Raw genomic sequence first — 23643 nt, 5'->3', positions numbered from 1 at the left:
ACAGTTTTAGCGCTGAAAGCATCGCTCTATCTTCGTTTGATATTCGATGTGCAATAAAGACAGAATGATGCTCACAGCGCGTACTTTCCAATTCATGAAGCGGCCTTTTCATTGACGCTAAAAAGTAGCGTCAACCATTGGTTGAACAAAGAAGTAAGTAGTTGCTTCATTGTTCAACCAATGGTTGACGCTATTTTTTAGCGTCAATGAAATTGCACCTTGATGCGCATGTACAGAAAATGTATAATATGCGTAACATGAACTATACATTTTCTGTCACTTCATGCGCATCATACGTGAATCGGGAAGTACCTCGTAGCTCTCGTTACATTTGTCGAACGTTCTCATTGGCCAATATTGTAGGAAATTTTTGAAACCCTAAAAATTCCCTCTATACGATAACCATTCAATACATCTCGTAAACTGTCGTGTGCAAATGTAAGGCCCGTTCTACAATGGCCGTATTCCGAAATTACTGCCAGTTTACTGCCAGCACTGAAAACATATAATATACGTAACGTGCACTATAGAATTTGCAGTACTGGCAGTAATTTCGAAACACGGCCAATGAGTCGTAAGTCGTAGGCAAATTGACCAATCATGGTTAATTATTTTTAAAATAATCAATCATGATTGGTTAATTTGTCTACGACTTACGACTTACGGCTCATTGTAGAACGGGCCTAAAGGCCATTCTACAATGGCCATAGCATAAGCTTTGAGCATAAAGTTGTAAGGCGTAAGATTTAAAAAATTGACCAATCACAGTCGAGTATTCTTTTAATACTTGACTGTGATTGGTCAATTTCTTGAGTACTTCTCTCTCCCTACAGCGGGCGCTCGCCTGTCTATCGCAATGCTCAGTCCAGTATATATGTCAATGGTCGTAGGCAAATTGACCAACCATAGTCGATTATTTCAAAAATAATCAATGATTGGTCAATTTGCTTACAACTTACGACTTGCGACGTTACGATACGACCAATGTAGATCCGGCTTATGATTTGTGTGTACGACGCGAAAGAATGAGAGCATTCGCTGGCGGTAAATAAAAACATGTTTCACAAAGCATGCGCGAGTTTTTCATTAAACAGCAAGATCTAATATTTAAGGTATATATATATTTTTATATATTAATAAAGATTTGCGTATCTTTATACGTCTAATTTTTTTTCGTTGAATTTTTTTGTTAAATCTTTCTAGGTAAAAGAAGGCGAGAGAAACGAATTCAGTCTGAAGTCTGAAGTCTTTAATTTCGTTTAGTATGCTGGTTCAAATGCGACATGTGTGTAACATAACACTTCGAGAGTTTAATGGATGTGCGTAGTGACGTAATTTATAAAAAAACTTATTGAAAAAGTTCATCAGAATTAAATTGCAAACGAGAAAAAGTTGTCTAATCATCTGAAAAGGTGAGTTATTATTGTTATTATGTTTAATCACGTTTAACCGCGTTGTTAGGTTATGCCAATATTATCTCAGGATGCTCATATATAATTATTGTTTTCTTAATATTTATCGCTTTTATAGTTTTATATCTTACTATGATATATTTTATATTTTAAATTTACAATTTTAAATATAAAAATTTTATAATATTATGGAAAAAATAAAATTTGGAAGCAAGTTTTTCCTTTATAAGAGGATATGGATAGACTAGAGTGTTATAGTACATGAGAATTTATAAGTTATTTTCTATTGTTAAGGATAGGACATATGTTAGTATATTAATAGTATTGTAGGCATAAATAAAAAATATAAAATATAAATATTAATATAAAAAAGTTTTCTTAAGATGTTAGTTTTAACAACTTTATATATATATATATACTACAATATATATACTTATATATACATATAAATATACATAGTTTGTATATTTGTATAAATGTGTGTGTTTGTGTTACACATGTATATATATATATATGAACATAATAACTAATATGAGAGAAAGAATAATAACTCTCTATAATTACTATCATTACTCACATTATATTTACAAACAAACATATCATTGGAGAATATTATGGATTATTTTTAATGGACATTTTATAGAATAGAAATAAGAAAATATAAGTAAATGTTTTCTTTTTATGATTTATCATTTTAAACAAATTTTTTTCTGTCATTATTTAAAACTGATTACGTTTGATATTTCCCTTAAAACACTTACACTGTACCATAATGCATATATATGTAATCAGCATATGTATATGTATGTTTTTATATCACACGACAAAAAACTTAGTTATAGATACACAAATACAATGCATATAAGTATATTCATTACAAAAATATGATTTTACAAATATCATTTAAAGCATTTTTATAACTTTTGTTCTTAAAAAATGTATATTTTAAAGCTAATATATTTTATAAAATTTTTGAAAAGTTGAAGTGCATGATCATTAAAATTATTGTTTAAAAACTTTTCTCATATCTTATAATTTGAAGGATATTTGCATAATAATGAATATATAATATTACATGAATTATTTTGTTTAATGTAATTGAACACTTAAAAAAAATGTCTTATTTTAAATGGTTCTAAAACATATTCAAATAAAAATCAAAGAATACTTACATATGCTTTCTTGTAAATGTAATTAATAAATAATTATGCATATTATCTAGACCCTCTAACAAAAATATTAAAATACTAATAAGTAATCTTCAAATTATAAGTTATTGGAAATGTAAAAGTTTTTTGATGAATTAAGTTTTATTTATATAGATTTGCATAGAATATAATATATTTGGATACAATATGAAAAAAAGTATATATATATATATATATATATATATATATATATATGTATATGTAGTATAAATCTCATATTTAATAATAGAATGAAAAAAATTATACATATGATTTGGATACAATATGAAAAAAAGTATATATATATGTATATGTAGTATAAATCTCATATTTAATAATAGAATGAAAAAAATTATACATACACACAAATAATTATTAAAAATTTTATAATTTTGCATTCCAAAACATATATAATACTATATATATTTATGGATATTTAAGTTACGGATACTTAATAAGTATTAATATTATATTTTTGGAATGCTAAATTATAAACTTTTTTTATAGGAATTCTAAAATTATAGAATTTGTACTAAGTACTTTGCAAAATCCATATCAAAATTTCCAAAAAATTTTTAATATTCGAAAAAATGATGATTTTCGTATAGAACGATTTACCAGTGAAAATAGTGGCGACCTGATACTCGGAGATCGGAGTTCTGTGTCGCGAGTCGTAAATTAATCCTATTGAAAGCCATTAGACGTTTTATTACGGTCCGTATTGTACGTCAATTTGCAAATGTACATTAAAATCATCGTAGCTCGACTGGGTGTCGAGGAAAGCAACCGTATCTGTGATTCGTGCGAATTTATTAAATCGTAAATATATTAAATAAATGTCAATATATACTATATGTAAGAATATTAATGTCTACACACACACACACACACACACACACACACACACACACACACACATATATATATATATATATATATACATATATAAAGAAATAAAAGTTAAAAAATTTGTAACTATATTTTTGCGTTTTCGTGTTCTCGCGATGATAAACGGCATTGTTGATAAGAGTAATAATAAAGAGCATATTTCTGGCGCTGTTCAAATGTTCGTGTTCTCCGATTGGTTGTGTCCGAGTAACGCGATGCTATCTCACTTAAATTACATAAAACGTGTCCGCTAAATACATACATCAAACTTATATACATCAAGCGTGTTATTGTCATTGTTCATCGTTTATTTTTTATATTATATTTTTTATTTTAATATATTTTCACTTCTTATCTAAACTCAAAATAAATAATAAATAAATAAATATATATATATATATATATATATATATATATATATATATAAATTTTAAATCAGTCTTTAAATATATATACTTGCCAAGCAAAAATTATGCTTATCAAGATTTCTATAATCTTGAAAGTCGTTCATCTCTTCATGCACTTCACTTTCAAAGAAAAGGCTATACGATTACTCTTCGTAATTTAAACATTTTCATTTTAAAATTTGGCTTCTAATGATCGATTTGACGACCGTCAAAGTTTCTCAATAAATTTCTCGCTTTTAATGTGTTTTTGATTTTTACCAACCTGATGGTTTTTGCCTAATTGCATCGCGTGAAAGTGTATGACGTTAATACAATTTTGATTTTGATTGAAGTTTGAAATTAATCACGTATGTGAAAGTCGTTGGTTTTCCGGGGTCTTTGCAAACAACGAAATGAATAGAGAAAGTTTTATGGATCGAAGCATATCTTTTCATTTCAGAATTGTTGTCAATCAACGAAATTAAATGTATCGAGATAAAAAATGCGGTAAATACACGCATGGATAATGATTGAAATTATGAATGCGAAAGCGTAGAGTGTAAAGGGAGAATAATTCAATTTTAATTTTATGAATTTTTCAACAAATCACAGAGTAAATTTTATTTATAACGATTGATATGCGATGTTCAAGCGAGTAGAATTTAAAAAAAATCTCTTTAGAATGTGTAACATGCTAATTAAAATGAGTCACTTAAATAAAAACTTCATTCGAATTCTTATGCGTAGTACATTCTATTATTATTTTGTAATTTTCAAGGACGTCTATATAGATACTGAGACCGCATCAGCAAAGTGCAGAAGAGTGACTCTTCATTTTTTTGACCACACAATGACAGTTCTTATTGCTCGGTGACAGTAATCAATTCTGAACCGTTTCTTCGTGAGAAAAACAAGTAAAAGATATAGAATACATTTCGTTTGTATGGAATTGCATCATCGCGATTTTCGATAAAAAGAATAAAGCAGAAAATAATAAAATAACAGAAAATAATGATTTTTTATGTCACGTATTTATCCGTCAAATTTCTTATCTCTTTTATCATGCATTATCATATGAATTTATTAGTATAATACTAGCACATTCAGTAAACCTTAAAATTAGTTAGAAATTAATTAAAACATTCATTTGGAGGGATGAATAAATAGAATATATATTTATAGAATATATATTGGCTGCACAATTTTCGAAAAAATATATTTTATTTCAAAGTAATTTATTTCTGTAAACTAGTAACATGTGTATTATAATATGATGTTATTTGATGAGCTTACTTGCGTAACAAAATGTTAATCATTATCGCGTCCGCGAGATAATTAATATAATCGTTAATTTTTAACGATCTACTGAATCGTGAATATTGCTAGTTATGTTTTTGTCGTTTAAAAATTTGCGGCTATAAAGAAACATACGTCGTATATTTATTACGTGAATCGTGAATATTGCTAATTATGCTTTTGTCGTTTAAATATTTGCGGATATAAAGAAATATACGTCGTATATCTATTACGTTTACATTTAAAATCATTTTTATTGAAAATTATGTAAGCAAACAAATAACGTCTACATCTTTCAGTTGATTTTTTCTTATTAATTATAACTGAACGTATACTATATGTATGCGTATATTATACGTATAATAGATAGATAAATCTTCGCAAGTAAGTCGCTCTTATCAATTTTTTTAATAGGGTGCAATTTTCTACATCAACGCTGTTATACGTTTTTCCTCTTGGAAACAATTGCAATTTTGGTGCAATTTTTCGAAGTAACTGTCCAAATTGTTCAGAGTGACCGATACGAGACTGATAGATAATCTCGTCTCCGCGACCCAACTCTTCTTATTCGCCTCTCTCTCCCTCCGCTTCGCGTGATCCAGAAGGTCACGCGCAGCCACCCTCCGCTCCTCTTTTCATGTACCTTGAAAACGTAGTTTCGAGTTCACGCACGCATGCATCGCACCATCATCCCAGTAGAGAGTCAGTGAGTCAGTGAACCGACCACGGTGGCGGCGACGGTGGAGGCAATGACGGAGCGGTTCGCCGATGGTTACTTAATGTGTTGCGGTAGAAAGTCGACGATAGTCGACGATAGTCGACAACGTTAGATCGACCAGACGGGTTGGTGCGATCGTCATATCCGGGATTTGGACCTCTCGCCGAATTCTGTTTGCCCTCTGTCAGAAGCAAGTCGCTTCGTCGATCCATGGATCCCACAAGTTGCACAATCGATCGCGTTTGTTTGCGATATCTGTTATCGCACACATTATTTCGGCACCTGCGAAGATAAACCCGCGACACCACTGATACATTACTGATAATCGATGGGATAATTATGGCCAACGATCAGTATATTATCGATTGAACGTGTGTATGTAGTGTGTATAAGACGGCTTTTTTTTCTTCGAATAGTGTTCGAATTGAAGTACATTGATAAAGAGTGCCGAAAACGAGAATGGACGGTCTCATCGAAATCTTCCTTTTCTGCGGAGTGCTCTGCTACTTTTTTAATCTCAGGTAATTTAACGGAGAGGAGATACGTGATAATGTGTCTGTGCGTCAATAATTCGAATATTATATTTTAATATAACATTATATTAAAATATTGAACTTGTATTATTAGAAAATTTTTAACAATTTTATAGAATCATTTCTACAAGATCATTGATTTATTATAGATTCTTGATAATTTTATAGGAAACAACAAAAAATTATTATTTCTACTATTCACACAAAAAATTCTATATCTCTATTATTATTCATGGACTGTATTTGCATTTTTCTTCAGAGACAAATTTATTGAAGTCGAAAAAAATTTTTTTTTCCAATTATATTTTTCTAAAATATTTATAATTATTAGATAAGAAAAAATTAAAAAATTAGATAGAAAAATTAAAAAATTAGATAGAAAAAATTAAAAAATTTTCGAAATCTTTGAAAAAATATATATGATCATATATATTATTAATAAATATATATTATTAATACACATATATAGCTATATACAGGGTGTCCCATTTTAATGCCCCACCCCAAATAACTTTCTTATTTTTAATTTTAGAAAAAGATGTTTCAGACAAAAGTTGTATGGTTTCGAGGGGGACATAAGATAGTACCATTAATTTGATCTTGAAGAGTCACATGAAGGTTACGTGAAGATCATTTTCAATTTCTTAAATGGAACACCCTATATATTTTTGCATATTCTTGTAGCTTATCTCGAGAGCTTTCCAAAACACTATAAATAAACATTTTTTCATCAAGTACGTTTCGAGTAATGAGGCTTGAAATCATTTCTTAATTTTACATAAACCATAAAATATCTTGTAAAATATTCATTTTTTGATTATCTTACCTTAATACTTTTATGTACAAAATAATGAGAGAAATCCATTGGTGCAAAGAAAACATACAGTTGTTTTTAAGAAAAAAATATGTAATTTGCAATTAACAATTCCATATTTTTTCTTAAAAACAACTGTATGTTTTCTTTGCACCAATGGATTTCTCTCATTATTTTGTACATAAAAGTATTAAGGTAAGATAATCAAAAAATGAATATTTTACAAGATATTTTATGGTTTATGTAAAATTAAGAAATGATTTCAAGCCTCATTACTCGAAACGTACTTGATGAAAAAATGTTTATTTATAGTGTTTTGGAAAGCTCTCGAGATAAGCTACAAGAATATGCAAAAATATATAGGGTGTTCCATTTAAGAAATTGAAAATGATCTTCACGTAACCTTCATGTGACTCTTCAAGATCAAATTAATGGTACCATCTTATGTCCCCCTCGAAACCATACAACTTTTGTCTGAAACATCTTTTTCTAAAATTAAAAATAAGAAAGTTATTTGGGGTGGGGCATTAAAATGGGACACCCTGTATAGCTATATATTGTGCGTTAAGATAAACTATTTGTGAAGGAATTTCATATGTTAAAATTTGATGAGATACATATATTATATATTTGTGTTTCTGAAGAGGCTTTAATGTAATCGTTTGATTTTTAACTTATTGTATCTTGCATAAAAATATTACTTCGCATCAAAAATCCAATAGTTACATTTATAAAATCTCGAGTTGCAAATAATGTAAATAGTTTAAAAAAGAGGGAATATATATACCTTATATTTTGTCGAGAGATTTTTAAGCAGAACGAGATTTATGGAAAACATAAATCGTTTTCGATCCTTTTTATAATACTACAGAATTTTATGAGATTTTATCGTATTTTCAAGTGTAAAGAGTCTACAATAAAAATTTCACTTTTCTACGCTTCCTGGTTTTTTCATCGATTCGATTTCTTGTACGAAATCAAATGGAGCTCTGTACATTTGCAACATTAAATTATTTTTTTCTATATATGATTTAATTTACTAAGAGCAAATCTTTTAATTTTTTCTCTTAAATTAATAATTGAATAATTGATAATAATTATTATCCAAAAAAACATTAAAATATTCATTAATTTTTCAATTAAACTATTATAGCAGAGAAAATATCGCACAATTCTAGCAAACATCTTCATTACAAAGCAAGTTTATATGTACAAAAAAATAATTTCTAAATAATTAATTAAATTGATTTCTTGTGATTTAATATCAGTAATAATCGTACAATGCAACATGCGTCTTTATGCCTTAATCTTTGATTTATTAATTGTTTTTCTCATCAACTAATCTTTTAATGCAATGTATAAATGTTTACTTCCTTATCAAGAATGTGTAAATATCTCATAATCTTTGAGCTCATTGCACATCAATGCTATATTGACATAAAACATTTTTACTAATCGAGATATAACATCATTTCTTTACATACATATATATATATGTGTATGTAATATATATATATATATATATATATATATGTAATATATATATATATATATATGTATAATCCCAGTTGTCTTCCGTCAACTTCAAAGACAGATTTCTGGGATCATCTGACAACGATTTTTCCTCAATGAAAATATCGAGACACTGATAATTTTTGAATTATAAGTGATTGGAAATAAGGAGTTTTTCGTAAACTAAGCTTTGTAGAAATAAAATATTAACAAAACCACTTTCTTCGATTAATTTTAAATAGAGTTTACTTTAGTTGAGTTTTAATTTAAGACTTAATTGCAAAGATATATGATGACAAAAATTGGGAACATGCAAAAAATGATGGCCTTCATTGACATTTTCGCTGAGGAAAAATCTTCAAATGATTCCAGGAATCTATCTTTGAAAGATGACGGAAAATAACTGGTTTGATGTATTTACATTAATATGTTTATATAATATTTATATATATATATATATATATATATATATATATTGTATATATATATAAATATTATATAAACATATTAATGTAAATACATCAAACCAGTTATTTTCCGTCATCTTTCAAAGATAGATCTATATAAAGATATTTATATATATATATTATATATATATATATATATATATATATATATATAAATATTATATAAACATATTAATGTAAATACATCAAACCAGTTATTTTCCGTCATCTTTCAAAGATAGATTCCTGGAATCATTTGAAGATTTTTCCTCAGCGAAAATGTCAATGAAGGCCATCATTTTTTGCATGTTCCCAATTTTTGTCATCATATATCTTTGCAATTAAGTCTTAAATTAAAACTCAACTAAAGTAAACTCTATTTAAAATTAATCGAAGAAAGTGGTTTTGTTAATATTTTATTTCTACAAAGCTTAGTTTACGAAAAACTCCTTATTTCCAATCACTTATAATTCAAAAATTATCAGTGTCTCGATATTTTCATTGAGGAAAAATCGTTGTCAGATGATCCCAGAAATCTGTCTTTGAAGTTGACGGAAGACAACTGGGATATAAACATATATATATATATATATATATATATATATATATATATATACATATGTCTATGATGTATTTACATTGATATATTTATATAATATAATATTTGTATTTATAATCTTGTTAAATATGCTCAGATTTTTGATCGTTTGTATTATTTTCATTTCTGATCACTTTTAACATTTATATTAAATATTGTGTTCGCGAATAATAAACTTTTGCTGTTATTTAGATGACTAAGCTTCGAGTCCCGTATAAACCGGGATTAAGATTGATCTTTTAGGAAAAGCGGTTGTTGTATAGAACCGTTTTAATCGCTCTCAAATGCGATGAAGTCCGATGGGGCAACACGAGTCTCAATGTAAAAACTTGCGAGCAATATGTATTATGAATAACCAGAGATATTTTGAAAGCTGTATTGACATATTGTCTGTCGCTTGCAGAAAAAGAGATACAACAGCTCCACGAACGTACACGTGTCTTGATCAATCAACTTATCATTTACGTTCAATTGCGTTTGCGTCGAAATACGCGCTTACTGTCAAAAATACATTGTGCGCGTTTTCACCGCGACCTTGCTCCTCATTATTCACGAGTCGCATCTTGTCGAGTGTGATTCCTAGGCTGATGCATGCAAGGGCGACGATAATTTTCGTTTCTCATGGCGACGTGTATGTAATCGAAATGTAATCGAACAGTCATGTTGAAATAAAAAATTATAAATATATATCCGAATAATCAAATTATATCTGAAATTATAATACTTATCCGATTATTCAAGAATCTTTTCAATTGAAAGACATATTTTTATTATTATCTATCATGTTTCATTAATTCGAATGTCAATGATCTTAAGTGAAATAATGTTTTATTAAGAGAATAATTATTAGTTTTTTTTTTTCAATATTGGCATTTTACATAACATTTAATCTATTAAAAAATATAACTTTGGGAAGTATGTTTTCTTATTTAATCATATATTAAATATTTAATCTTTATTTCTAAATTCTAGCAGATGCATGTTTTTTTTTTTTTTTTTTTTTTTTCAAAATTTTAGGGAAAATTTTCAAATGTGTGTTTACGGCAAAGAAATTAGAATTAAATGATGCAACTTTAAAAATAATGAAATGCAGATGTATGTACATTTGAAAACTATATGTCACAAAAATTTAGGCGATATTACTTCATATTTATAGTTATTCTTATATAATAGTTATTCTTCTATTAGTCATAATTGCATTTTATAATTTTAGTAGCAATATGCTAAATTTTACTATTAAAGTACAATGTTAAGGAGTCTTGTGAATAATCCAATGCGGTAGTTTCCATTGTGATTATTCAGTTATCAACCATTAAGTTCGATAAGCCAGTGAAATATTGCGTATATCTTATTATTATTAGTTTCAACAATGTAAAAGTTTCGATGTCGATAACCCGTTGTGCCACGACGGAAATAAGTTCATATATCTATGTTGACATCGAATTAACAAAAACATCTTATGCAATAATAGTATGATCTGTCGCATTAGCATGTCAGTATAAAAGTGTGCAAAAATGATGCAAAATAAAATCTGTTATATTATCTGTTAGATAATCTGTTAGATCATATTCATCGAATCTCGATTACATTTTTTGAACTGCACCGGATGAGCAATTTAAATAAATTTTACCCTGTCTGGAAGCACAATGTGAGCGTAATATTATACTCGCTAATGCATTCATTATGATGCATTGCGAAATCATTTTGTGAGATTTAAATAATAATCTTCTTTTAACGCTAATTTAAATATTATTTTCATCGCGTTATTATTATTGCTATTTTTATTTTGTTCGGTTATAGAAGATTACAAAAACACAATTGTCAAAAAATAAGTTTTATAATTATAATGGCAGCACAACATTTTCGCGAAATAAATTTTCTAATGATATATAAAATGATATATAAATAAAAAAATGTAAATTATATAATATTAGATATATATCAGTTCTCTCAAATGACTTGACAGAAATGAATTGATTGATAGAATTACAGGAAGATGCAACGCGCAGGAAACCTTTATTGTTATGATCACGCTTTCTCATTCCTTTTTTATCTCATATTTTTATCATTTCATCTGCTGTTCAAAAGCTATTTAATGTTTTATTTTAGAATTCCACAATAATTTCCGACTTTCTTCGATGTCTTGAATCGCGGTGTCATTCTCTTCCGCTTTTCAATATTCCCGGCCTTCTTCTATAATCAAATTCCTCTTGCACGCGTTATTCACGCGATAGATTTATCAACGTGGACTTTGACATTAAATATTACTCAGATTCAGACACTTGCTTCTTTTCTAACGGCTGTAAATACAAAGTCATGTATCATCGACATTTGTTATCGGTCATCCAATATTATTAATATCTTCAATATTGTTATTGCCATTCAACATATTCATCTTTGTTGTTGTACTGCACTAGTATCAGAAATTTGTCTCATTAATATTTTATGTGGGTTTTCCTTTTTTTTGGAACTATTTTCCTTTATATTCTAAAAATCAATTGAAATAATTTAACTTTTTAATGATTAAATTATTTAATTGTCTTATAACACGAAATTTTTTATTTATAAATATTAAATATTTGTTCTGGAAAAATTAAAAGAAAGATTTCTATATTAATTATGTTTTTAATGTTTTTCAATTTAAATTTGAATCGATTTTTGAATAAGAATATTAATTAATTCCTCTAACTCATTTGCATTTAACTCATTTATACTAATTATTTATTTATATTTTTGACTATCGAGAAAGATTCTAAATTGAATAAAAATATCAATGTTTTTTTTATATTATATAATGGTCATTCCTAGTTTGTGGTACAGAAAGGAGTACGTATGTGCGGTAGCATAAGAAATCTTCCGCAAAAACTATTTAATTACGCAAACGTGTAATCGAATAGTTTTTGCGGAAGATTTCTTATGCTACCGCACATACGTATGCAAGTGATACGCATAAATCAACTGCCTCGCGCAATGGCGTTCAGATCAGAATACAAGATAATAGATGCACTCGTTTCCCACATATAGAGCAACACTTAATCCCCCGTTTATGTAACTGCACACGCGCGCATGCAAGATCGTATGATCGAAGAATCCATATTCAATTGATTTATTTTTATAATTTTTATGATGGTATTTTATAAATTAAAAACTAGATTAACCGATTTTTCCGCAAATTTATCCTTATTTTCTCTAATAGATTCTTATTTTTTCTAGGCAATAATATACAAAATTGCTCGAGAGAAAAATCGGTGTCTGTGAAGCTGACAATACACGAATTTAAAAAAAAATATTAAGAATTCTGATAGCACTTTTTACAATTCTACAGTTTCTGATAAAAATTAAAAGGAGTTCTGCATTCCTTATATTAAAAAATCGAAATCGAAAAAATGCCGTGCCAATTTCGCGAATCTAACACGACATCTTTCTCTCTAAAGTACTAAAATGCATTGAATATCATTATTTTTAACAGTAGTTTCCGATAGTTCTGCTATAGTTTAGCCTATATATGCAATTTTAAATTGATATTTTAAAAATTAATAATTTGTTATGAATTTTTAATGTCCTCGATCAGCACACCTAGTAAAAATGTGGCGTGCTGATCATTGGCACATTTTTTTCAATTTTTTAATATAAGGAATGCGGAATTTTTTTTAATTTTTATCAGGAACTGTAGAACTATGAAAAATGCTATCAGAATTCTTAATATTTTTTTTAATTCATAGATTGTCATGCCAGCTTTACAGACACGAAAAATCGCATCTACGATTATTAGCTTATTTATGTGGATATGAATTGTATAATTTTGATTAAAAATTTTTATATTTTTCTGGAAGAAATTTTACTAAGAGATACAATAGGAAGATAGAGATTTTACTAAGAGATACAATAGGAAGATAGAAAAAGATAAAGAAGAAAAATGTATCAAATGATAACTCACATATATTTTATAATTGTTCTCCATCTATAAAATATATTTTTTAAATAACTTTTATCATATATTTCATATTATTTTATATTGCTTTTAGTATATATTCTTCATAGTATGAAAAAACTTAATTATTATAAAAAACATATTGTTTTTTCTTTTTTTTTTAAATTAGAAATATTTACTGTAAGACTGTTTCTATCTCGTTTACTTTCAATATATTCTTAAAGTTTCTAGTCAGCTATTTATTAATCCATGAAATTAATAAGAGGATTTTTTGATATAATTTATCAATCTATATTTATCACAAATAATATAGGATGTAAATAATATAAAAAATATAGAAAAAAATAACGTATAAAAAATTAATTTTGTTTGACGTTTTTCATAAAAAGAAGTATCAAAATAAGTTTCTTCTTTTAACATAATATAATTGTCGTGAACTATCATTAACAACTAATTTGATTATTATTTTACTTTATATAAACTTGATCATAGAATTAAGCAGTCACAATTTCGATGTAGGGTTAACGTTTCTGTTTTTATGCAAAGTATAAGTTTTTATTTTCGATGAATACAAAGATTCAATCACCACACATTGTTGTATATTGAGTTGCCAATTGTGCTATCGTTATTGCTGAATAACGAATATAACATGAAAATATTTTATCATGCATTGCGTTGAAACTTTTTACACTCTTTGCATCGTCTTTTTATTTCTTACAATATTAGCGAAATAGCAATTATCACATGTGTTTTAAGGTAATAAAGTGTTTTACGCGTAATACATAATGTGTCTCATTTATTATATTTAGATATATAGAATCGTTTTTTTGTCTCTTTGTATAATTGCGAAGTATATATAGAATCGTTTTTTGTCTCTTTGTATAATTGCGAAGTCATTTTAAATCACAAGTCACAAATAATAGTTATGATGAACAGTATATAATTAATTCAAAATTGCTCGTTAAGCTGACAATTATTATACATTTGTATTATTTACATTTGTAATTATTTACATTTGTATGTCGGCGTATCACACTTCCGTTATATATTTCGACACAAAAGGTATGAAAGAAAAAGTCAATTTTATTTTTAAAGTACTTTTTTCAGTTTATCTTGCGAGAGGAATAAGATATAGAATAAAGATCATCAAATGTTCCGATGTTATTTCTCTCTTTTGAGAGAAATATTTCAAATTGCCGTTTTTATTTTCAAAATACAGATGTTCTTTCTCTTTAAATATGTAATAATAACAAACAAAAGTAATTTCATTAATTTATATTGAAAAAATGTTATATAATTTCGCTGGAATTTTTTTGATGCTGTAAACACAGAAAAAAAAAACAAATTTTATTTGTAATATTTGAAGAATGATATGACGCATAAAATATGTTGTACAGTCTACATAAAAGAAACCTGAAATTACCAAAATTTTATTATAATCTTCGATAAACGAGAAATTATATGCTGAAAATTGGATATTTAAATATCAATAATATTATAACATACTAATCTGATATTCATGAACAAATCAATAATACGTGAAACGAACGTTATAATTCTTTTTAATAAGAAAACATTGAGATTTATTTAAATAATCATAAAAAGAGAGAAATTACGTTTTAATGTCAAATATACAATATACAGCAAATTAGTAACATATAAGAAAAATAATTATAAAAATATATTTTTTTCCTGTTGTCTTTTTCTCTTTTATTTTTACTGTCATCTATTTTGAATTATATTAAATTTGTCTTTGTTGAATGTTTCTCGCGTAACACTGGACGTACTACGCCATTGTCGGGATCGTACGAGCCTAATCGACGGCTCGTAATAACTCTTGACAATCTCTCGCTTCTGAACCATCACCATGAAGCACAGCCTTTGTGACGATTGTGCTCGCAACTATTGCTATACACGATGCATAGAATGAAAATTACTCGATACATCATATGCGAAAAAGCTTGTTGATTAAATTTTTTTAGTTTGATTTCATACGCAGAAAAAGCGATAAAAACAATAAATTAAGGATACAAGATTAAATAAACATTGGCTCAATTGTGTATAATGGAAAAAAATGCGATAAAGTGCATTACTACTTGAACCATGACCCAAGAAAATAAAAACTTATTACATTAAACTTATTACATATCACTTTGTAGTTAGAGCTATCAATCGTAATAAAAATATGTATAAAAATAATGCGATTTTTAATTAACTTTGTTTAATTATTTATTATATATGAATTGATTATTATTTATAGATAAACGATTTTTATTCAAAATAAAGAAATTTTGATTCAAAGAAGTTGCATCTTTTTGCATCTTTATAATTATTTACATTATGTATTAGTATGTATAATTTTTTCGTAATATTACAAAGATCTATTTATTGAATACGTTTATTTCTCAAATATATTTTTTAAGAATTTAGTTTCAGTTTTAAAATATGTCAATTTTGAAGTTTACACTCCTTTGATTATTAGCTTCTTCTTTAAAGATTAATTTCTTAATAAAAAAATTGTCAGTTCTAAAAGATGCTAAAGATTTTCATCATTCGCTTTGTTTCTTTAATATCGTTTGCATCATTTAATTGCCTATAACCAAGAAACAAGACTGTTGATGTATTGAGAAACAAATTCGTTCAATCTCGGAATATTTAATTAGAGAGAAAGTACGTCCCACGTTGGCACACAAAAGATATCATGTATTATCGTAATTTGTTCATTCGTCCCTAGTAAGAAGTGCAATTAAGCGTGTTTTACAATTTACTTTATTTTTGCAATTGCATTGTTCCGCAATAGCCTTTTCGCTTTCTCTATTTTCCAAGTCATATGCATTGAATCGGTGAATGCATCGTGCGTATCATATTATTACAGATCCGATAGCAAATTAATTGAACGCAGACCTACTTTCGATAGGCATAATATTCATAATTCTGTCTGATTAATTGCACATTTTTCCATTTGCGTAAAATTAATCATGATAAACGATAATTTATCATAAAAAAATTTATTTTCTTACACATTGATGTATAATATATTGTGTTATTGTTACTCAAATAGTTTAGTAGATTAATGTACAATTTATTTATTGACATTATAAAGTTAAAATAATCGTTTTATATTATATCCTAACTTTAATTCTCAACTTATTACTCACTTTATTAAGGATTTATTAAGGATTTATTTTCTCCGTATTAATTTTAATTTTATTACTTTTAACTTAATTTTTTATATTTTTTAATTTTTGTATTTGTCTACTATTTTTCAATTTGCAGACCCAATAATATGGTGGGCGTGTTATCTACGCGTTTACAGGAAGTATACGCTAATTGGGAAGCTAGAACGGAAATACGAAATGTGGAATCGACAGCCAACCGATTCACACTGGATGGTAAGAGCAATTTTCTTTTCTTTTACAATGAGTCTTGCGTAAGTTAGGATATTATAGAACTATTTATTTAAAGTCGACAAAAGAATCGTTCCTGCATACAATTATCTTTTTACAACGAAATCTCATCAAATACGCAATGCATGAATAAATATTCTTATACAAAATATGTGTCATGTTTGTTTAACGACTCTAAGAGCAAAAATTATTTTCGACCTTATCTTTTTCTCGAAACAGCATTTAAACTGTAATTTATTTATTAATTTTTTTATATTAATAACGCAACATCTTTTATATTATACTTTATTCTTATTATTAATCTTCATATTTTTAATTTGTCTTAACAATTTAAGTCTTTGTTTTTCAAATTTTTTTCTTACCTTGAAGAAATTATTCTATATTTTTCTTCTCTTATATATTCTAAAAGTAGATAATCATTAGGTTGCTTAAAGTTTTTTGTTTTCTTTTACATAGACGAAGATTTTTTTCGTAATATTAGAAATATTTGAAATAAACGCGATATGTGCACGATTACAGGTCTCCGGCAAGCCGCGCAAAATTTTCGACGAAGCAAGATCCAAGAGAGGGAGGATTGGCGTAAGCTACGCGATTCCTCATTGTACAGGATTAAGGAGAGTGAGCCGGTACCTCCACAGACCAGACAACAATTTTCGTTCCTGCAATACTGCTGTAACAGTTGCACACCCGCTTCCAGAGTACGTTTTTGTACGCCTAACGCATACTTAACGCTGCCTTTTATCATCTCGACTAGCCACGCAAACCCGACCGATTTGTCAATCATCGACATCTTCTCGCGTGTTCATTGCCAATCTAGTCTGTTGCAATTTTACGTGTGGGCGTGCACGGGATCCGTTGAATTAAAGTGGCGTAGTCGCTTTAACTTACCGAATTTATCGTTAAATATCGGTGATCTCGTTGCTCCGAGTTTGATTGCCGTCGATTCATTGTTCGTCGATGCATAAAATTGAAGGGTACAACGCAGCGAAGTAGATATAAAGACTTACCTTGAGCTATATCGATTAAAATTTCTAATAAGTCTTTAAAAATCACTGAGAATTATCTTAATTATTGAAGCATATTATATATGTAATTTATTCTATATTAAATTTCATTCTATTTTTATGCATTACAATTTGAAAATATCTGATAACATGCAATATTTTATAACTAATAGATATATTTACAAGTTATAATTATATATTTATAAAATATTTGCTTTATAGATTCAATTATTAATCAGAATTTAGTCGATATTTATTTAAGATATTAAAAAGCAGAGGATTATTTTATTATTATTCATGCTAAGGTTTTTTAGAAAACTTAATATTATTTAAAATTCAAATCGAAGTAATTAATTTTGTTTACGCAAAGATTCATTACATATTTACTCGTGAAATCTATATTCATTATATCTATATTCATTATATTTACTCGTGAAATCTATATTCATTATATCGGATAATTATTGCAACTGTAAATGCACGTAAGAGAAGACATGCGCATGCTTTCGTCGTTATTTAAAATCACAAGAAAGGTTTCTGTATATCATTGGACGATGTGAACGGCACTAAAAATAAATTTAGTCGAAATCGTTTAGCCAGATGTGACGTTTCTTAGTCTTGTAATCACGCGGAATTGCGAGTTTCGCGTATCTGTTTTGTGACTTTTCGCAGTCACATTTTTTAGAAGAATTCACTAACCGTTAACTCGCGTTATCGGTACAGCTTTTGTAAGATGTTTCATTCGTTTTCACATCCACGATCGTGATCTATTTTTGATGCGCGACTAGGGAAACTATATAAGAGCAACGACAAGGGACGACGACGCAAATAAATCATTTAAAGATCAACCGCCTCTAAAGATTTCAAGACAAAATTCTTTGAACAGTTTTGTCATCCAATTTATCTGAAACGCGTGCCCGTATGTTTGTAACGTCATTTGTGATATGACGCATCATTACATGACTGTTGCATTAACAACATTTCATCAGTATTTGTATTAATAGATCAGAATTATATGATTGGGCGTAAAATATCAGCAGTGCTCTTGCGAGATACACGCAGTTATTATATCTTCATTACTTAGTTAAAAGATGTGTCCTTTTGACACACGTTTAATTATATAATTTCATCATCTTCTTTCATATTAGTTATTTGTCCTCGGATAAGAGCAATTATCACGCACATATGTGCGCATCGATGCGTGAGCTTTGCCCTGATGGTAACTTAAATTCCTCTGCGAAACAAAATCTGAGAAAAGAAAGCGAGACTCGTTAAAGAAGATCTATTATTTTTGTGACATTTCAAGTTAATGAATGTTACACTTTTGCTGTGTCTATAAAATATTTTAAATGACTTTGATTTTTTATATTTCTTATAATTAATTATCTCGATAATGATAATGGATGAAGACTTTATGATTTAATCAGAAAATTAATATAGAAAATTATGTTTTCAAATATGGAAAAGCATCGATATATCTATAAATTTACAAATCACGAGAAATTTTGTCATGGTATAATAATAGTGGCAATGTTTATATTAAATATATATTTGATTTTATAATGGTAAAAGAAATGTGCGAGCAACCACGTGGATTCATATCACGATGGTGGCGTATTATAATCGTTCGTGGATATCCAAGAAATGTGAGTTGGGATAACAAGCTAATTAATTTTACCATATTTTCAAAATTTTTAATTAGGGAAATAAAAGAGGTAGAAGAATTATAAAGTAACCGGAAAATCGTTTCGAAATATCTTAAAAAATAAATTTCAACTTTTTCCTTGCTTTCTCTCACATTATCTTATATGTTTTATCTGTATTATATATGTATATATATAAAACATATAATATAAACTTGTATGTATATATATAATATAAACTTGTACATATGATTTTTTCAATCTTGTAATCTTGATAAGTATGTTTTACTATTTATTTGATAGGATTCGTTAGTAACTGCTGTACGTGATAAATTGCATCCCTTTGGTCTGAACATACTACTGATAAAACCAGGTCCAACGTTTTTCTCAAGGATATTCAATTGTGTATCTCATGTCTCGAGCTTCAACAGATATGATTATCCAATGGTCACAAAGACTGTAAGTTTCGATTTCATAAATCTTTATCTCAAAAGAAAAAATTTTATTATTGTCAAAGAGTCATATTCTCGCTGTACATCTTGTAGATCCTGAATGATGAACGATTGAAAGACGCTATTAAATTAACTGCCTGGGAGACAGTTAATAATGAAGGTTGCAGTGAGGAGAAGGCCTTTGCAAAGACGAAAGTCAGGGCCAAAGACATACTACTGCAAATGGAGAGCAGATGCAGCGACGTCTTGCTTAAGATAGTCGCATGGCTGATATATAAACTGCTGCCTTGTTTTATACAATCCGCCGTTGTGTTGCCCTCACAAATAGAATTGTTGAAGAAGGCAAATGACACCGGTCTACCGCTAGTGCTCCTACCGCTTCATCGCAGCCATCTAGACTATATAATGATCAGTTTTCTCATGGTCACGAATAACATAAGGAATCCATTAATTGCAGCAGGAGACAATTTGAAGATTCCATTTTTTGGGTAAGCTCAAAATCTAATACCAATCTCTTATTCATATAATAGTTATCTAACGTTTCTAAGAAACACATTTCTACATCAATCGATGCTATCAGATGGTTGCTGAGAGGTTTGGGCGCTTTCTTCATTAAACGTCGTATCGATCCGATAGCGGGACGCAAGGATCATCTCTATCGCACGATTCTTCAAACATACATCATGGAGAATCTTCGTGCCGGACACAACATGGAATTCTTTGTGGAGGGTGGCCGCACGAGAACCGGCAAACCTTGCATGCCAAAGAATGGTATTCTGAGTGTCATTGTCGATGCGTACATGGATGGCACAATCGAGGATGCATTGTTGATTCCGATAGCGATGAATTATGAACGATTGGTGGATGGAAATTTCATTAGGGAACAATTGGGACAGCCGAAAAAAATGGAAACTTTTACTTCGGCAATAAAAGCTATGTGGTCGACACTCATGGGTCACTACGGTATCGTTAAGATTGATTTCTGTCAACCGTTTTCCCTTAGGGTGAGATAATTATACAATTATGAATTAATAATAATATGCTAAATAAAAATTTACCACATTTGTTATTATAAGAATTATTATATGGAAAAAATTTTCGACAGGAAATGATAAAAACCTTTCAAGCTCAGCAAAATAGATCATCGCCAAAACGAACTTTAAAATATACTATGTCGAACTCGTCTATTTATGGTACAGATGTCATTGTGGAAGAACATCGTCAATTGGTGGATAATATCGCCCGACATGTTGTATATGGTGAGTGAAATGATTATTGTAGAGTTTTGTCGATTTTAGCATGAAAATCCTAATTGAATAAACTATTAAATATTATGAATTAAATATCATTTAGATATATTTTTTATTAATTACAAATTAATATTATTTAAATTATTGATTTTTCATAGAATTAAATCAAAATGTAATTCTCTATTCTTTCTACTCTCTTATAAAATAATTTTTTACTAATCTGGATATTATTTTTATAACCACTTTCAGATTCGTCCCAATCCACACCGATCATGTCGACCAACGTTGTTGCATTTTTATTATTAAATAGGTTTAGAGACGGTTGTACATTAGATAAATTGATCGAAGCATTCGAATCGATACGGTTAGAGCTGGAATTTAATAATATGGATATAGCATTTTGCGGAGAAAATATTGATATTGTTAAACACGCGGTTAGTAGGCAATAGATAAAACTGTAATAGCTGTAGAAAAAAAATAATAAATTTATCAATCGTTGAATTATATAGCTGGATATTTTGGGTCCTGGCTTAGTGATGCAACAGCGACAAGAAATCACTGAATCTCTTGATGGCAATCAGTCTTACAAGTCAAACGTTGTTACCGCAATCCGTCCTGTATCAATTTTGCCAAATGTGATTGAATTGTCGTACTACAGCAATACTATGTTATTATATTATATTATGGATAGCGTAGTAGGTAAGATGATTAATATAATCGGCAAGTCATTTTGATTCCGTAACGAAACCTATTATTATATTTTCAGTAACTGCTTTGTATGCTGAATTGCAGTCACAAATTAACGATCCGGTTGCGATTGCCGAGAACAATATTACAGTGCTCCAAGATAGTTTGGTTAATCGAGTACTAAAATTATGCGACATTTTGAGATACGAGTTTATTTTCTGCAGGCCTTGCCAGGAACTCGAAGATATAATTCTTGAAACGATATATAAATTCACGCATAAAGGCATTATCGACAAACAAGAGGTATGTTCTGTATATTTCGATAAATAAATATTTTCCCTTGGATCAATATTAAAAAAAAAAATGATTTTGACAGAAAGCATATCTCGAGGATGAGCTTTGGAGTAAAAGATACGCGAAAAATTTTGATGACAGCTCGGATGAAGAATATGAGAGAGAACGAAAAATCTGCAACATTAAATATAAAGTAAATTGAATTTTTTAAATATTGGTAATATTTTTATGTGTGAATAATAGTTGTATATAACATTCTAATATTGAAATAACATTAACTAACATTTTTGACATTCTATATATTATTATTTGTTAAAAATATAATATTTTAATTATTTATATAAATTTTTAAATTTTTACAAATATACGGATAAATAATATTCAGTTGTAATGCACTTTATATAAGAATGATTTTATATAATTTTTAATCATTTTTAGCTGAGCTTAAATCCAGAACACTCGAGTTATATGGAATTCTTACATATGGCATTACGACCATTAATCGATACGTATACATGTAGCGCTTTCAATTTGATAAAGCTAGTCGGCCGTTCGCTTTGCGAGCGAGATTTAGTCCAAGAAATATTGAGCGAAATCAAAACTAATTTGGACGGAGGCATAGTTAATTATGGTGAGTAAAAATATTTATAAAGATTAATAATCTCAATTAGATTCAAATATAAATGTATATTGTAAAATTCTGTTAATTGCAATTTTGCATTTTACATAAATTTTTTATGATATACCAATGTAACTTTTTGAAATTGTTAACAAAAAAAGATTTTTTTTTCACATGAGATAATATTTTTTTTCTTATTATAATAGGAGAGAGTTTATCTGTCGATCCGATAAAAAATTCCCTCAAACTTTTTGAAAAGTGGAATGTCTTAGAATGTCACATACAAGAAAACATTAAAATGTTTTACTTGAAGGAAGATTACGACAAAGAGGTGATAGCGAAAAGCGTATATAATACTATAGCAGCTTTTAAATGGACTAAAAATGTGAACTAAAATGTGATGACCTGCGCAATCAAAAAAAATCTTCAATATTTTTTTATATCTTTTATAGAATCTATTGACATATTTTCAACACAAATGGTCTTTTGTAAAACGATGTTATCGTATGTGTTAAATACATATAACTATAGAGATATATAGTATATATGTATTATAATATATATTT

General features: G+C 28.2%; 1 protein-coding gene across 4 annotated transcripts; it reads left to right on the top strand.

Annotated features, from left to right (window-relative positions):
• The first annotated feature begins 985 nt into the window (after positions 1–985).
• LOC105248470 (glycerol-3-phosphate acyltransferase 1, mitochondrial) lies at positions 986–23594 on the top strand. Of its 4 annotated transcripts, XM_011253276.3 has the most exons (14): positions 986–1112; positions 1204–1412; positions 16998–17113; positions 17648–17826; positions 20079–20234; positions 20321–20715; positions 20808–21231; positions 21333–21486; positions 21727–21911; positions 21987–22176; positions 22244–22467; positions 22541–22651; positions 22897–23089; positions 23284–23471. In XM_011253276.3, the coding sequence occupies exons 3-14, from the start codon at positions 17008–17010 to the stop codon at positions 23469–23471; spliced, it is 2505 nt and encodes an 834-aa protein (XP_011251578.1). In that variant the 5' UTR covers positions 986–1112; positions 1204–1412; positions 16998–17007. The 4 variants fall into 4 exon arrangements, with proteins under 4 accessions (XP_011251578.1, XP_011251577.1, XP_011251579.1 ...); XM_011253275.3 differs by lacking the exons at positions 986–1112; positions 1204–1412 and adding an exon at positions 6347–6408 and having other exon boundaries at positions 23284–23594; XM_011253277.3 differs by lacking the exons at positions 986–1112; positions 1204–1412; positions 16998–17113; positions 17648–17826 and adding exons at positions 18721–19351; positions 19705–19778 and having other exon boundaries at positions 23284–23594.
• The last annotated feature ends 49 nt before the right edge of the window (positions 23595–23643 follow it).

Source organism: Camponotus floridanus, unplaced genomic scaffold, assembly GCF_003227725.1.
Source record: "Camponotus floridanus strain SB8 unplaced genomic scaffold, Cflo_v7.5 scaffold1, whole genome shotgun sequence".
NCBI lineage: Eukaryota > Metazoa > Arthropoda > Insecta > Hymenoptera > Formicidae > Camponotus > Camponotus floridanus.
The sequence above is the reverse complement of the archived record's forward strand: the minus strand, read 5'-3'. Positions and strand labels throughout refer to the sequence as shown.